At 38.2% G+C, this 16809-nt stretch overlaps 1 protein-coding gene across 1 annotated transcript in view; it reads left to right on the top strand.

Moving 5' to 3' along the window:
- Positions 1-16809, top strand: part of mboat2a (membrane bound O-acyltransferase domain containing 2a) — a 125256-nt gene that overhangs the window by 94586 nt on the left and 13861 nt on the right. The window contains exons 5-6 of the mRNA XM_022672837.2: positions 14102-14157; positions 15334-15388. Of these exons, the coding sequence (XP_022528558.2) occupies positions 14102-14157; positions 15334-15388 (111 nt within the window). The remainder of the gene's footprint in view (positions 1-14101; positions 14158-15333; positions 15389-16809) is intronic.

Raw genomic sequence — 16809 nt, forward strand, 5'->3', positions numbered from 1 at the left:
CGTGCTCGAACCCCTAATAAATATAGCCGCAAGCGGCGATTTACGGGGTTCGAGCGTTACAGGCAAAGAGACCCCTGGAGGCCAGTTAGGCTTAAAACATGTTGCCGGTTGACCGGCATCGCCAAACTGGATGAGGATGACCAGCATGACCGTGAAGACCAAGCTAGATTACCAGCATGACTAATCTGGATGACAAACTTGTTGACCATATTGACCAAGCTGGAAGACCATAATGACCAAACTGGATGACCAGCATGGCAAAGGTGGTTGGCCAGTATGACCAAGCTGGAAGACCACCATTACTATGAGGACAAAGCTGAATGACCAGCAGGACCATAATGACCAATGTGAATGGCCAGCATGACCAAGCTGGATGGCCAGCATAACCAAGCTGGGTGACCAGCGTGACCATAAAGACCATAATGGCAATGCTAGATGAGTGGTGTGAGTAAACTAGTTGAAAAGCATTGATAAATTGAGCTGTAGTGTTCATCAGGTTTTATGTGGTGTCTTACTGCACTCTAGTGCGCATTTGGTGAAACAAATTCAGTTCTTAAATTGAAAAAACACAAGGCATAAAAAGGGCATATAAATAACCCGTATATAGTATATAAGTTTTGACCTGATTAACATTCCGCCTGTTAAAAGCTTGCTGGAATGTGATTGGCTAATAGTGACCACAAAAGTGTCCATATCAAATTTTCATTTGGTGTACCATTAGTGCATGGGCCATAGATGATAATTGGCTAGGATGACCTTGATAGCTTGTATGGTTCTAGAGAAACAGCTATCGAGCACTGGCCCCGCCCCCTGGGGGGGTGTATGTCTACTTGAACTGACAGGGTATCTGAGAATCATGTAATGATCAAAGGACTGAAGTGGTATTAGTGTCAGGTTAAGCATTCAAAAGTTATAAGTGTTAAAGACATTTTACTGCACCATGGTAGAACTCATTTGCGTATGGCGTCCATATTGTTTATAAATGTAAAGATTTTTTTAATAATTATTGAGGAGTAAGCTCTGCTGAACTGTTTGACACCAAACATGTCATGATTGTTCAAGGATCCAAGGACAAGATCTCAAAAGTAGGTTTTGCATATTATGCAAATTAAAAAAAAATTAAGTGGGTGGAGCATAAACAAGAATGACCCAGGCGGCTGACCAGCATGAACAAGAAGGATAAATATGTTCAATTAAGCAAGACAAGCAAGATTGAATAAGTTCAGCAGAGCTTTAATTTAGAATAATTCACCTGTAGCTGTTTCACCAAATGACCACCAGAGCGCAGCAAGAGACCACATATAACCTGCTGGAAATCTATCACTCTATAAGAAAGACAGAACATTCCCTATCAGTGTGTTTCTATTTATTAAAAAGAGAAGAAAAGTCCGATTGGGCTCCAAATTGGTACTCATGATCAAGTGGTCTGTATATACATGTATGTAAATTTGTGTGTTGATAGGGTCAAAGGTTCCTGACTTCTGACCATTTAGGTTTGAAAAAAGTGATAATACAGGCTTATGGCCTACAAAATGGCTGTTGCTTTTTGGCCATATTAGAGGCAAAAAATATCTGATTTGGCTCAAAATTTGCAATCAGGATCATAATATCAGTCTATATAAGTATGTCAATTTCTGTGTCAATAGGGTCAAAGGTTCCTGACTTCTGTCAATTTAGATTTGAAAAAAGCGATAATACAGGCTTGAGGCCTACAAAATCGTTGTAGTTTTCCAGCCGTTGTAGAGGCAAAACATGTCCGATTTGTCTGAAAATTTGCAATCAAGATCACAATATCAGTCTATATATGTGTATAAATTTGTGTTTTGATAGGGTGAAAGGTTCCTGTCTTCTGTCCATTTAGGTTGGAAAATAGCGATAAATAGAATAAATTGAAAATAGTTATTTTTTCACTGTAGAGCCTACTGAAGACTTATTTGGCTCATACTTGGCACATGTACTTCAAATGTCATTGTTAATTAGTAGCTTCAACAGTTTTGGCATGTTTTAAACTTTGACAGAGTTTTGGCCAAATAACTCTGAAAAGGCTTTCACGTACATGTTTGATCAAGGTTTATGGGCCTCAAATAGTTAAAATGTCAAGATTTTTTTGATAATTATTTACCTACAGAGTCTCAAGATTGCATCAAGACCAAATTTGTTTTGATTGATTAAGGACTTAAAGACAAGTTCGAAAAGAGCAATTTTTACTCTTTTGGCCACTGATGAAAATCTTTGCATTTTTGGTAAACACATGTAATTACAAAGTTGTAAAGGCTACAGCAAAGTATACAAGTAAAAAAGAATAACAAGCCTAGGCCACTTGTACCTTTAGATATAACTGATTTTCTGCTATAGCGCCCCCTTGAGGCCAATCAACGCCATATTTTAATGGATGATAGAAGGCCCTGAGATACATGTAGGGTATAAGTATCGTCCTGATTGGTCATTGTTTAGCATGTCAAAAGCTTGCTGGAATCTGATTGGCTAATAACGATCGCAAAAATTTGCATATCAAATTTTCCTTCTGTAAAACATTAGGACATAGGCCATAGATGATACATGTCAAAGGAGAGCTTCATAGCTTGTACGCTTCCTGAGAAACAGATTTTTAGCTTTGGCTCCGCCCCCTGGGGGCGTATGTCTACACAGATTGACGGGCTACCTCAGAATCATGTTGGCATCAAAGTTGTAAAGTGGCATTAGTGTAGGTTTAAGCATTCAAAAGTTACAGCTGTTAGAGTAAATTTGGGTGTGCCACGGTAAGATTAATTTGCATATGGCGGCCATATTGTTCACAAATTTCACAATTTTTTTGATAATTATTGAGGTTGGGTCTCTGCTGAGTTGTTTGACACCAAATATGACAGGATTGGTCAATGACCCTAGGACAAGTTCTCAAAAGTAGGTTTTGCATATTATGCTAAATAGCAAAAAATCTAAGTGGGCGGAGCTTAGTGGTTCTATCGACCTTTTTGATTTGCCATTAACCAAGGAATCATATAATGCAAGAATTTTTGCTCTAGCTATCAGGGCGTAGGAGTTACGAGGCCAAACGCGTTGACCTTCGCCATAGCGCCCCCTTGAGGCCGATCGGGCTCATCTTTTGAATCTGAGTAGCGGTGAGAAGTACTACCATATGACCAAGTCTCAGCCCTGTAGGCCTTACGGTTTCTTCTGCCCAATCACTTCTATGGCAGAAAAAGAATAAGAACTATAATAATAATAAATATAGCCGCAAGCGGCGATTTACGGGGTTCGAGCGTTACAGGCAAAGAGACCCCTGGAGGCCAGTTAGGCTTAAAACATGTTGCCGGTTGACCGGCATCGCCAAACTGGATGAGGATGACCAGCATGACCGTGAAGACCAAGCTAGATTACCAGCATGACTAATCTGGATGACAAACTTGTTGACCATATTGACCAAGCTGGAAGACCATAATGACCAAACTGGATGACCAGCATGGCAAAGGTGGTTGGCCAGTATGACCAAGCTGGGTGACCAGCGTGACCATAAAGACCATAATGGCAATGCTAGATGAGTGGTGTGAGTAAACTAGTTGAAAAGCATTGATAAATTGAGCTGTAGTGTTCATCAGGTTTTATGTGGTGTCTTACTGCACTCTAGTGCGCATTTGGTGAAACAAATTCAGTTCTTAAATTGAAAAAACACAAGGCATAAAAAGGGCATATAAATAACCCGTATATAGTATATAAGTTTTGACCTGATTAACATTCCACCTGTTAAAAGCTTGCTGGAATGTGATTGGCTAATAGTGACCACAAAAGTGTCCATATCAAATTTTCATTTGGTGTACCATTAGTGCATGGGCCATAGATGATAATTGGCTAGGATGACCTTGATAGCTTGTATGGTTCTAGAGAAACAGCTATCGAGCATTGGCCCCGCCCCCTGGGGGTGTATGTCTACTTAAACTGACAGGGTATCTGAGAATCATGTAATGATCAAAGGACTGAAGTGGTATTAGTGTCAGGTTAAGCATTCAAAAGTTATAAGTGTTAAAGACATTTTACTGCACCATGGTAGAACTCATTTGCATATGGCGGCCATATTGTTTATAAATGTAAAGATTTTTTTTAATAATTATTGAGGAGTAAGCTCTGCTGAACTGTTTGACACCAAACATGTCATGATTGGTCAAGGATCCAAGGACAAGATCTCAAAAGTAGGTTTTGCATATTATGCAAATTTAAAAAAAAATTAAGTGAGTGGAGCATAAACAAGAATGACCCAGGCGGCTGACTAGCATGACCAAGAAGGATAAATATGTTCAATTAAGCAAGATTGAATAAGTTCAGCAGAGCTTTAATTTAGAATAATTCACCTGTAGCTGTTTCACCAAATGACCACCAGAGCGCAGCAAGAGACCACATATAACCTGCTGGAAATCTATCACTCTATCAGAAAGACAGAACATTCCCTATCAGTGTGTTTCTATTTATTAAAAAGAGAAGAAAAGTCCGATTGGGCTCCAAATTGGTACTCATGATCAAGTGGTCTGTATATACATGTATGTAAATTTGTGTGTTGATAGGGTCAAAGGTTCCTGACTTCTGACCATTTAGGTTTGAAAAAAGTGATAATACAGGCTTATGGCCTACAAAATGGCTGTTGCTCTTTGGCCATATTAGAGGCAAAAAATATCTGATTTGGCTCAAAATTTGCAATCAGGATCGCAATATCAGTCTATATATGTATGTCAATTTCTGTGTCAATAGGGTCAAAGGTTCCTGACTTCTGTCCATTTAGATTTGAAAAAAGCGATAATACAGGCTTGAGGCCTACAAAATCGCTGTAGTTTTCCAGCCGTTGTAGAGGCAAAACATGTCCGATTTGGCTGAAAATTTGCAATAAAGATCAGATTATCAGTCTATATATGTGTATAAATTTGTGTGTTGATAGGGTGAAAGGTTCCAGTCTTCTGTCCATTTAGGTTGGAAAATAGCGATAAATAGAATAAATTGAAAATAGTTATTTTTTCACTGTAGAGCCTACTGAAGACTTATTTGGCTCATACTTGGCACATGTACTTCAAATGTCATTGTTAATTAGTAGCTTCAACAGTTTTGGCATGTTTTAAACTTTGACAGAGTTTTGGCCAAATAACTCTGAAAAGGCTTTCACGTACATGTTTGATCAAGGTTTATGGGCCTCAAATAGTTAAAATGTCAAGATTTTTTTGATAATTATTTACCTACAGGGTCTCAAGATTGCATCAAGACCAAATTTGTTTTGATTGATTAAGGACTTAAAGACAAGTTCGAAAAGAGCAATTTTTACTCTTTTGGCCACTGATGAAAATCTTTGCATTTTTGGTAAACATATGTAATTACAAAGTTGTAAAGGCTACAGCAAAGTATACAACTAAAAAAGAATAACAAGCTTAGGCCACTTGTACCTTTAGATATAACTGATTTTCTGCTATAGCGCCCCCTTGAGGCCAATCAACGCCATATTTTAATGGATGATAGAAGGCCCTGAGATACATGTAGGGTATAAGTATCGTCCTGATTGGTCATTGTTTAGCCTGTCAAAAGCTTGCTGGAAACTGATTGGCTAATAACGATCGCAAAAATTTGCATATCAAATTTTCCTTCCGTAAAACATTAGGACATAGGCCATAGATGATACATGCCAAAGGAGAGCTTCGTCGCTTGTACGGTTCCTGAGAAACAGATTTTTAGCTTTGGCTCCGCCCCCTGGGGGCGTATGTCTACACAGATTGACATGCTACCTCAGAATCATGTTGGCATCATAGGACTAAAGTGGCTTTAGTGTCGGTTTAAGCATTCAAAAGTTACAGCTGTTAAAGTAAATTTGGGTGTGCCACGGTAAGATTAATTTGCATATGGCGGCCATATTTTTTGCAAATTTCAAGATTTTTTTAATAATTATTGAGGTTGGGACTCTGCTGAGTTGTTTGACACCAAACATGTCAGGATTGGTCAATGAGTTTAGGACAAGTTCTCAAAAGTAGGTTTTGCATATTATGCTAAATAGCAAAAAATCTAAGTGGGCGGAGCTTAGTGGTTCTATTGACCTTTTTGATTTGCCATTAACCAAGGAATCATATAATGCAAGAATTTTTGCTCTAGCTATCAGGGCGTAGGAGTTACGGGGCCAAACGCGTTGACCTTCGCCATAGCGCCCCCTTGAGGCCGATCGGGCTCATCTTTTGAATCTGAGTAGCGGTGAGAAGTACTACCATATGACCAAGTCTCAGCCCTGTAGGCCTTACGGTTTCTTCTGCCCAATCACTTCTATGGCAGAAAAAGAATAAGAACTATAATAATCAGAACAATTACAATAGGGTTTCTAGCACTACGTGCTCGAACCCCTAATAATCAGAACAATTACAATAGGGTTTCTAGCACTACGTGCTCGAACCCCTAATAATAATAATAATCAGAACAATTACAATAGGGTTTCTAGCACTACGTGCTCGAACCCCTAATAAATATAGCCGCAAGCGGCGATTTACGGGGTTCGAGCGTCACAGGCAAAGAGGCCCCTGGAGGCCAGTTAGGCTTAAAACCTGTTGCTGGTTGACCGTCATCACCAAACTGGATAACCAAGCTGGGTAACCAGCGTGACCATAAAGACCAAAATGACAATGCTAGATGAGTGGTGTGAGTAAACTAGTTGAAAAGCATTGATAAATTGAGCTGTAGTGTTCATCAGGTTTTATGTGGTGTCTTGCTGCACTCTAGTGGGCATTTGGTGAAACAACTTCAGTTCTTAAATTCAAAAAACACAAGGCATAAAAAGGGCATATAAATAACCCATATATAGTGTATAAGTTTTGACCTGATAAACATTCTGCCTGTCAAAAGCTTGCTGGAATGTGATTGGCTAATAGTGACCACAAAAGTGTCCATATCAAATTTTCATTTGGTGTACCATTAGTGCATGGGCCATAGATGATAATTGGCAAGGATGACCTTGATAGCTTGTATGGTTGTAGAGAAACAGCTATTGAGCATTGGCTCTGCCCCCTGGGGGTGTATGTCTACTTAAACTCACAGGGTATCTGAGAATCATGTAATGATCAAAGGACTGAAGTGGTATTAGTGTCAGGTTAAGCATTCAAAAGTTATAAGTGTTAAAGACATTTTACTGCACCATGGTAAAACTAATTTGCATATGGCGGCCATATTGTTTATAAATGTAAAGATTTTTTTTTATAATTATTGAGGAGTAAGCTCTGCTGAACTGTTTGACACCAAACATGTCATGATTGGTCAAGGAGGCAAAGACAAGATCTCAAAAGTAGGTTTTGCATATTATGCAAATAAAAAAAAAATTAAGTGGGTGGAGCATAAATAAGAATGACCCAGGTGGCTGACTAGCATGACCAAGAAGGATAAATATGTTCAATTAAGCAAGACAAAAAAGATTAAATAAGTTCAGCAGAGCTTTAATTTAGAATAATTCAAATGTAGCTGTTTCACCAAATGACCACCAGAGCGCAGCAAGAGACCACATATAACCTGCTGGAAATCTATCACTCTATAAGTAAGACAGAACATTCCCTATCAGTGTGTTTCTATTTATTAAAAAGAGAAGAAAAGTCCGATTGGGCTCCAAATTGGTACTCATGATCAAGTGGTCTGCATATATATGTGTGTAAATTTGTGTGTTGATAGGGTCAAAGGTTCCTGACTTCTGTCCATTTAGGTTTGAAAAAAGCGATAATACAGGCTTATGGCCTACAAAATGGCTGTTGCTCTTTGGCCATATTAGAGGCAAAAAATATCTGATTTGGCTCAAAATTTGCAATCAAGATCACAATATCAGTCTATATATGTATGTCAATTTCTGTGTTGATAGGGTCAAAGGTTCCTGACTTATGTCCATTTAGGTTTGAAAAAAGCGATAATACAGGCTTGAGGCCTACAAAATCGCTGTAGTTTTCCAGCCGTTGTAGAGGGAAAACATGTCCGATTTGGCTGAAAATTTGCAATCAAGATCAGATTATCAGTCTATATATGTGTATAAATTTGTGTGTTGATAGGGTGAAAGGTTCCTGTCTTCTGTCCATTTAGGTTGGAAAATAGCGATAAATAGAATAAATTGAAAATAGTTATTTTTTCACTGTAGAGCCTACTGAAGACTTATTTGGCTCATACTTGGCAAATGTGCTTCAAATGTCATTGTTAATTAGTAGCTTCAACAGTTTTGGCATGTTTTAAACTTTGACAGAGTTTTGGCCAAATAACTCTGAAAAGGCTTTCACGTACATGTTTGATCAAGGTTTATGGGCCTCAAGTAGTTAAATTGTCAAGATTTTTTTGATAATTATTTACCTACAGGGTCTCAAGATTGCATCAAGACCAAAGTTATTTTGATTGATTAAGGACTTAAAGACAAGTTCGAAAAGAGCAATTTTTACTCTTTTGGCCACTGATGAAAATCTTTGCATTTTTGGTAAATACATGTAATTACAAAGTTGTAAAGGCTACAGCAAAGTATACAACTAAAAAAGAATAACAAGCCTAGGCCACTTGTACCTTTAGATATAACTGATTTTCTGCTATAGTGCCCCCTTGAGGCCAATCAACGCCATATTTTAATGGATGATAGAAGGCCCTGAGATACATGTAGGGTATAAGTATCGTCCTGATTGGTCATTGTTTAGCATGTCAAAAGCTTGCTGGAAACTGATTGGCTAATAACGATCGCAAAAATTTGCATATCAAATTTTCCTTCTGTAAAACATTAGGACATAGGCCATAGATGATACATGCCAAAGGAGAGCTTCATAGCTTGTACGGTTCCTGAGAAACAGATTTTTAGCTTTGGCTCCGCCCCCTGGGGGCGTATGTCTACACAGATTGACGGGCTACCTCAGAATCATGTTGGCATCAATGGTCTAAAGTGGCATTAGTGTAGGTTTAAGCATTCAAAAGTTACAGCTGTTAGAGTAAATTTTGGGTGTGCCACGGTAAGATTAATTTGCATATGGCGGCCATATTGTTTACAAATTTCACAATTTTTTTGATAATTATTGAGGTTGGGACTCTGCTGAGTTGTTTGACACCAAATATGACAGGATTGGTCAATGACCCTAGGACAAGTTCTCAAAAGTAGGTTTTGCATATTATGCTAAATAGCAAAAAATCTAAGTGGGCGGAGCTTAGTGGTTCTATTGACCTTTTTGATTTGCCATTAACCAAGGAATCGTATAGTGCAAGAATTTTTGCTCTAGCTATCAGGGCGTGGCAGTTACGAGGCCTAACGCGTTGACCTTCGCCATAGCGCCCCCTTGAGGCCGATCGGGCTCATCTTTTGAATCTGAGTAGCGGTGAGAAGTACTACCATATGACCAAGTCTCAGCCCTGTAGGCCTTACGGTTTCTTCTGCCCAATCACTTCTATGGCAGAAAAAGAATAAGAATAATAATAATAATAATAATAATAATAAATATAGCCGCAAGCGGCGATTTACGGGGTTCGAGCGTTACAGGCAAAGAGACCCCTGGAGGCCAGTTAGGCTTAAAACATGTTGCCGGTTGACCGGCATCGCCAAACTGGATAATATTGACCAGCATGACCGTGAAGACCAAGCTAGATTACCAGCATGACTAATCTGGATGACAAACTTGTTGACCATATTGACCAAGCTGGAAGACCATAATGACCAAACTGGATGACCAGCATGGCAAAGGTGGTTGGCCAGTATGACCAAGCTGGAAGACCACCATTACTATGAGGACAAAGCTGAATGACCAGCAGGACCATAATGACCAATGTGAATGGCCAGCATGACCAAGCTGGATGGCCAGCATAACCAAGCTGGGTGACCAGCGTGACCATAAAGACCATAATGGCAATGCTAGATGAGTGGTGTGAGTAAACTAGTTGAAAAGCATTGATAAATTGAGCTGTAGTGTTCATCAGGTTTTATGTGGTGTCTTACTGCACTCTAGTGGGCATTTGGTGAAACAAATTCAGTTCTTAAATTGAAAAAACACAACGCATAAAAAGGGCATATAAATAACCCGTATATAGTATATAAGTTTTGACCTGATTAACATTCCGCCTGTTAAAAGCTTGCTGGAATGTGATTGGCTAATAGTGACCACAAAAGTGTCCATATCAAATTTTCATTTGGTGTACCATTAGTGCATGGGCCATAGATGATAATTGGCTAGGATGACCTTGATAGCTTGTATGGTTCTAGAGAAACAGCTATCGAGCATTGGCCCCGCCCCCTGGGGGTGTATGTCTACTTAAACTGACAGGGTATCTGAGAATCATGTAATGATCAAAGGACTGAAGTGGTATTAGTGTCAGGTTAAGCATTCAAAAGTTATAAGTGTTAAAGAGATTTTACTGCACCATGGTAGAACTCATTTGCATATGGCGGCCATATTGTTTATAAATGTAAAGATTTTTTTAATAATTATTGAGGAGTAAGCTCTGCTGAACTGTTTGATACCAAACATGTCATGATTGGTCAAGGAGCCAAGGACAAGATCTCAAAAGTAAGTTTTGCATATTATGCAAATAAAAAAAAAATTAAGTGGGTGGAACATAAACAAGAATGACCCAGGTGGCTGACTAGCATGACCAAGAAGGATAAAGATCTTCAATTAAGCAAGACAAGCAAGATTAAATAAGTTCAGCAGAGCTTTAATTTAGAATAATTCACCTGTAGCTGTTTCACCAAATGACCACCAGAGCGCAGCAAGAGACCACATATAACCTGCTGGAAATCTATCACTCTATAAGTAAGACAGAACATTCCCTATCAGTGTGTTTCTATTTATTACAAAGAGAGGAAAAGTCCGATTGGGCTCAAAATTGATATTTATGATCAAGTGGTCTGTATATATATGTGTGTAAATTTGTGTGTTGATAGGGTCAAAGGTTCCTGACTTCTGTCCATTTAGGCTTGAAAAAAGCGATAATACAGGCTTATGGCCTACAAAATGGCTGTTGCTCTTTGGCCATATTAGAGGCAAAGAATATCTGATTTGGCTCAAAATTTGCAATCAAGATCACAATATCAGTCTATATATGTATGTAAATTTCTGTGTCGATAGGGTCAAAGGTTCCTGACTTCTGTCCATTTAGGTTTGAAAAAAGCGATAATACAGGCTTGAGGCCTACAAAATCGCTGTAGTTTTCCAGCCATTGTAGAGGGAAAACATGTCCGATTTGGCTGACAATTTGCAATCAAGATCAGATTATCAGTCTATATACGTGTATAAATTTGTGTGTTGATAGGGTCAAAGGTTCCTGTCTTCTGTCCATTTAGGTTGGAAAATAGCGATAAATAGAATAAATTGAAAATAGTTAATTTGTCACTGTAGAGCCTACTGAAGACTTATTTGGCTCATACTTGGCACATGTGCTTGAAATGTCATTGTTAATTAGTAGCTTCAACAGTTTTGACCTGTTTAAAACTTTGACAGAGTTTTGGCCAAATAACTCTGAAAAGGCTTTCACGTACATGTTTGATCAAGGTTTATGGGCCTCAAATAGTTAAAATGTCAAGATTTTTTTGATAATTATTTACCTACAGAGTCTCAAGATTGCATCAAGACCAAATTTGTTTTGATTGATTAAGGACTTAAAGACAAGTTCGAAAAGAGCAATTTTTACTCTTTTGGCCACTGATGAAAATCTTTGCATTTTTGGTAAACACATGTAAATACAAAGTTGTAAAGCCTACAGCAAAGTATACAACTAAAAAAGAATAACAAGCCTAGGCCACTTGTACCTTTAGATATAACTGATTTTCTGCTATAGCGCCCCCTTGAGGCCAATCAACGCCATATTTTAATGGATGATAGAAGGCCCTGAGATACATGTAGCGTATAAGTATCGTCCTGATTGGTCATTGTTTAGCCTGTCAAAAGCTTGCTGGAATCTGATTGGCTAATAACGATCGCAAAAATTTGCATATCAAATTTTCCTTCTGTAAAACATTAGGACATAGGCCATAGATGATACATGCCAAAGGAGAGCTTCATAGCTTGTACGGTTCCTGAGAAACAGATTTTTAGCTTTGGCTCCGCCCCCTGGGGGCGTATGTCTACACAGATTGACGGGCTACCTCAGAATCATGTTGGCATCAACGGTCTAAAGTGGCATTAGTGTAGGTTTAAGCATTCAAAAGTTACAGCTGTTAGAGTAAATTTGGGTGTGCCACGGTAAGATTAATTTGCATATGGCGGCCATATTGTTTACAAATTTCACAATTTTTTTGATAATTATTGAGGTTGGGACTCTGCTGAGTTGTTTGACACCAAATATGACAGGATTGGTCATTGAGTTTAGGACAAGTTCTCAAAAGTAGGTTTTGCATATTATGCTAAATAGCAAAAAATCTAAGTGGGCGGAGCTTAGTGGTTCTATTGACCTTTTTGATTTGCCATTAACCAAGGAATCATATAATGCAAGAATTTTTGCTCTAGCTATCAGGGCGTGGCAGTTACGAGGCCTAACGCGTTGACCTTCGCCATAGCGCCCCCTTGAGGCCGATTGGGCTCATCTTTTGAATCTGAGTAGCGGTGAGAAGTACTACCATATGACCAAGTCTCAGCCCTGTAGGCCTTACGGTTTCTTCTGCCCGATCACTTCTATGGCAGAAAAAGAATAAGAATAATAATAATAATAATAATAATAATAATAATAATAATCAGAACAATTACAATAGGGTTTCTAGCACTACGTGCTCGAACCCCTAATAATCAGAACAATTACAATAGGGTTTCTAGCACTACGTGCTCGAACCCCTAATAATAATAATAATAATCAGAACAATTACAATAGGGTTTCTAGCACTATGTGCTCGAACCCCTAATAATAAGAAGAAGAAGAAAAATCTTAGCAAAAACAATAGGGTTCTACGCACCTTCGGTGCTTGAACCCTAATAATAATAAGAAAAATCTTAGCAAAAACAATAGGGTTCTACGCACCTTCGGTGCTTGAACCCTAATAATAAAAATAATAATGTAATTATTTTTTCTTTTGTGTAGAAGAGCCAATCAAATCCTTTAAATGTCAAATGAGTTCTGCTACAATGTTAAACAAAGGTTGTTTTTCCATCATCAACCTCAACCTCCTAAAAACCAAACTCTTGCATAGCATGCATTTTTTATTTCTCTTTGCTATATGGGGTAATTAGCACCTGATTAGTGTAAAAACAAAGAATTATCTTTTTACATGATGTAGTTTCTTAGAAAAAATATGTACACATATTTGGACTTCATATGGTTTATATAGTTTTATATTTTGATAGAACACAATGAAGTCGCAATTAGTAATGCAAAACGTTTATTTTGTGGCTGAACACAGCAGCATTTTTGTGCAAAACAAATGTAGAAACAATAATTGTGCCCTTTTGAGCGATATGGCTCATTTGAAATGCTGCTTCAACACAAAGATATAACAAAGTAAAAAATAAAAATTTACAGTATTTACTGTTTATTTAAATTTCTAAACAAAATCAAACATGTAACATGTTAAACTTTTCTGCCACCACTAGGTGACAGTATAATGGCCTCATAAGAGGACATCAGGCCCTTGTAGAGCAAAATTTGAATGTGATATCCACACATGTGGACGCCAGGTCCTAGGAGGTTAAAAGATGTTACACAACTAAAAATATATGTGTTTATTCAAAGTTCTTTGCTATCCATGGGTACTACATAGAACCATCTATACACATGGTTTTCCATGAGATGCGTGAGAGTAAGGATATTGAAGCATTGCCATGATTCACATATGCCTAACACAGAAGATCTCTGACTCTACTCTACGTATATGTGAATGGACTGCTTTAGATTATAGCTGGACTTCATATGAGGTTATATGTGGAAAAAAAATATTTAGCAAAAAGCCATTTTAACCACTCTAGCAATGGAAACTAAGCTAAATAATTAGCTTCATTTAAGAATAGTTCACCTGGGAATGTCTATTTTTAGCTTTGTGTTGGTTTTATGTGTATTTTTTTTTTGTCTAGTTCAGCTTCGTGATAGCAGTCTAGCTTAAAGGAGCCTATTTCTTTTATCCTCAACTGATTCACACTCTTCTTTCTGCTCTTTTTTCCTTTCTCCCACACCCCCCAAGACCTATGATGGTAATCACGCAGAAGATCACCAGCCTGGCGTTTGAGATTCACGACGGTGAGTGAGAGACTCCATGTCATTTGCGCTTTCAGACTACGCTTTGAAACCGTCACCGCTGGATACGTCCCATTTGTCAGCCGTCCGTGGCATTGATCTTTTTTGCGACGAGATGAAAGGAATCAAAGAGGCAGAAAGTAGCTCTTCTCTCGAGACTGCTCAGTGATGCACTGCTAAATGGACATTTCTATCTGTAGCTGAGGCATGTGTTGTTATCTTGTCTTTAGAAATAATGCTATTTTTGTGTCCATGCGAGAAATTACAGTGTAGCTGCTTTGAATCCATCATGAATTCCACTATTGTTTCACAAAGTGCAGATTGTATTTTTTTTTTATTTATTATTATTTTTTTTTTACAGTCCATATCCATCATGCTCTTATACACCTGGGGGTTAAATTGTCACAAAATTTTACAATATTGCTACATTAGTTATCAAGCAACATATGCACAGTGCGGTAGTAGAAAAGCAAGGCCATGCTTTTCTAAAAAAAAAAATAAGCGACAGAAAAAAAAAGCGACCACTTAAAAGCATCATTTCTTTGATTTTTCCAAATTGAAAACCTCTTGAGTATAATCAAGAGGAAGATGAATGATCACAAGCCATCAAACCAAGCTGAACTACTTGAATTTTTGCATCAGTAGTGGCATAAAGTTATCCAAAAGCAGTGTGTAAGACTGGTGGAGGAGAACATGCCAAGTGATTAAAAGGGTGATTAAGGGTTATTATTCCATCAAATATTGATTTCTGAACTCTTAAAACTTTATGAATATGAACTATGCTATTTTATTCATTTCTCATTTTCTGCAAATCAATGCTCTAAATGACAATATTTTTATTTGGAATTTGGGAGAAATATTGTTCGTAGTTTATAGAATAAAACAACACCGTTCATTTTACTCAAACATATACCTATAAATAGCAAAATCAGAGAAACTGCTTCAGAAACTGAAGTGGTCTCTTAATTTTTACCAAGCTGTAAATAAATAAACAAAAAATTTAAAAATTGAGACACAAGGTCTCTTTTTATTTAAACTGTTCAAACAGTTTTTCCCCCAATTCATACAGCTGCATGCATACAATTTTTACTATGTTTTTTTTTACTAAAGCTAAAGTTTTTGAAAGCTTACCTAACAATTACACATTTTATTATTATGTATGTTTGTGTGTTTCTATAGGTCTCACCAAGAAGGAGGAGCATCTAAAGCCCAGTCAAAAGTATCTCGCTGTAAGGTATGTGCAGAAGGTATGTTTGTATCTGGGCCTGGATCGTGTACTCACACTGTACCTCAGCTGATCCTGCCTCTTTGTTCCCTCTGCTCTTCTCATTTCTGCAGCAGTTAATGCTCTCATTAACGTTCCATTACTTTTGCTCTTTTTTTTTCTTGTTGATTCACTTTTTATTACTTTACATTTACATTGATGTGCGTTCAATTACGATCCTGATTTCGGCTAGCGGGTAACCCAGCCTCTCCTCTGCGGCGGCTCAGCCTCCGCCTTTACTGGAACTGAGAGAGGAATGTCGGCTGCTATTATTTATGCACTTGGTCCCATTGATCAGCTCGCACTCTACTAATCCCCTCCTCTCGTAGGCACGTACTGTTCCTCCTCGAGACTGTGATTACGGGCATTACTGCCCAGCTGCCTCCAGGGCCCAAGCCACAAAGTGCCGGCAGCATTTCCATGTTTAGGGACTGGAAGCTTGTTGCCATGCAACGGCGTGTTTCTGCTGCAGAGTGGACGCTGTTCTCCGGAGCGATGAAAATGAGTGGAAAAGAGGAGCGGAAGTGGCAGAGCTCGTTTAATTAGAGCACCTTTTTGATAGTGAAGGTTACTTTCTTAGAAAAAAATTACCACAACTTGTAACATGATAAAGTAAGGTTGGGTATCACCACTGATTTCCCAAATCAATTCAGTTCCTATTCACAATGTCCCAATTTGATTTGATTTCCAATTCAATTAGATTTGATTCGATTAATTTATGGATATTTCAGTTACAATTACAGATTATGTATTTCCACTTTCACTTCCGTTGCCCCTAAGAACACTCCAAACTGTTTTCTGTGAAGTAGTTTAGCTGAAATAGTTTGGTGTCAGGAACCCTATGCTTTCAATGAGCCGTTTGGATGGCTTCCTAATTGTAACGTTACTTTCATAGAACCATCCTGGCACCACCCCTCACCTGTCATCTCCCACCAGAGTCCCCCCCCCACACATGCACACTAGATTACCCGTAGAAACTAAATTAAAGTCTGCTGATTTAAAACCTCAGACAGTAAATAGCAGGATTAGCCATCAGACCTCGTCTGCAGGAGGGATCTGTGGCAAGTCAGGGTGGGTCTGTGGTTTAACAGCAGGTGAGGGAGACTCTTAACTAGCTTAACTGTGATAAAAGCACAAAACTTTCCTCTGTTCTAAAACTGGCAAGAATAGAGCTGCTGAGATCTCTTTATGTGAGCATGATTTTGTGTAAAAACCTGCGTGAGCATGTTTTGTACTTTACCTTAGACCTATTCTAACCTGTGAAAAAATTTATATGTCACCTTTGATGTCATGGTACAAGGAACATTCTACCTAACATAATTTAAAAAATATTAGTTAGTTCTTGAGGTAAAAATGAGGTATTTTCAAGAACATTACAAGATACTCACCTG

This window comes from Astyanax mexicanus, chromosome 14 (assembly GCF_023375975.1).
Source record: "Astyanax mexicanus isolate ESR-SI-001 chromosome 14, AstMex3_surface, whole genome shotgun sequence".
Taxonomy (NCBI): Eukaryota; Metazoa; Chordata; class Actinopteri; order Characiformes; family Acestrorhamphidae; genus Astyanax; species Astyanax mexicanus.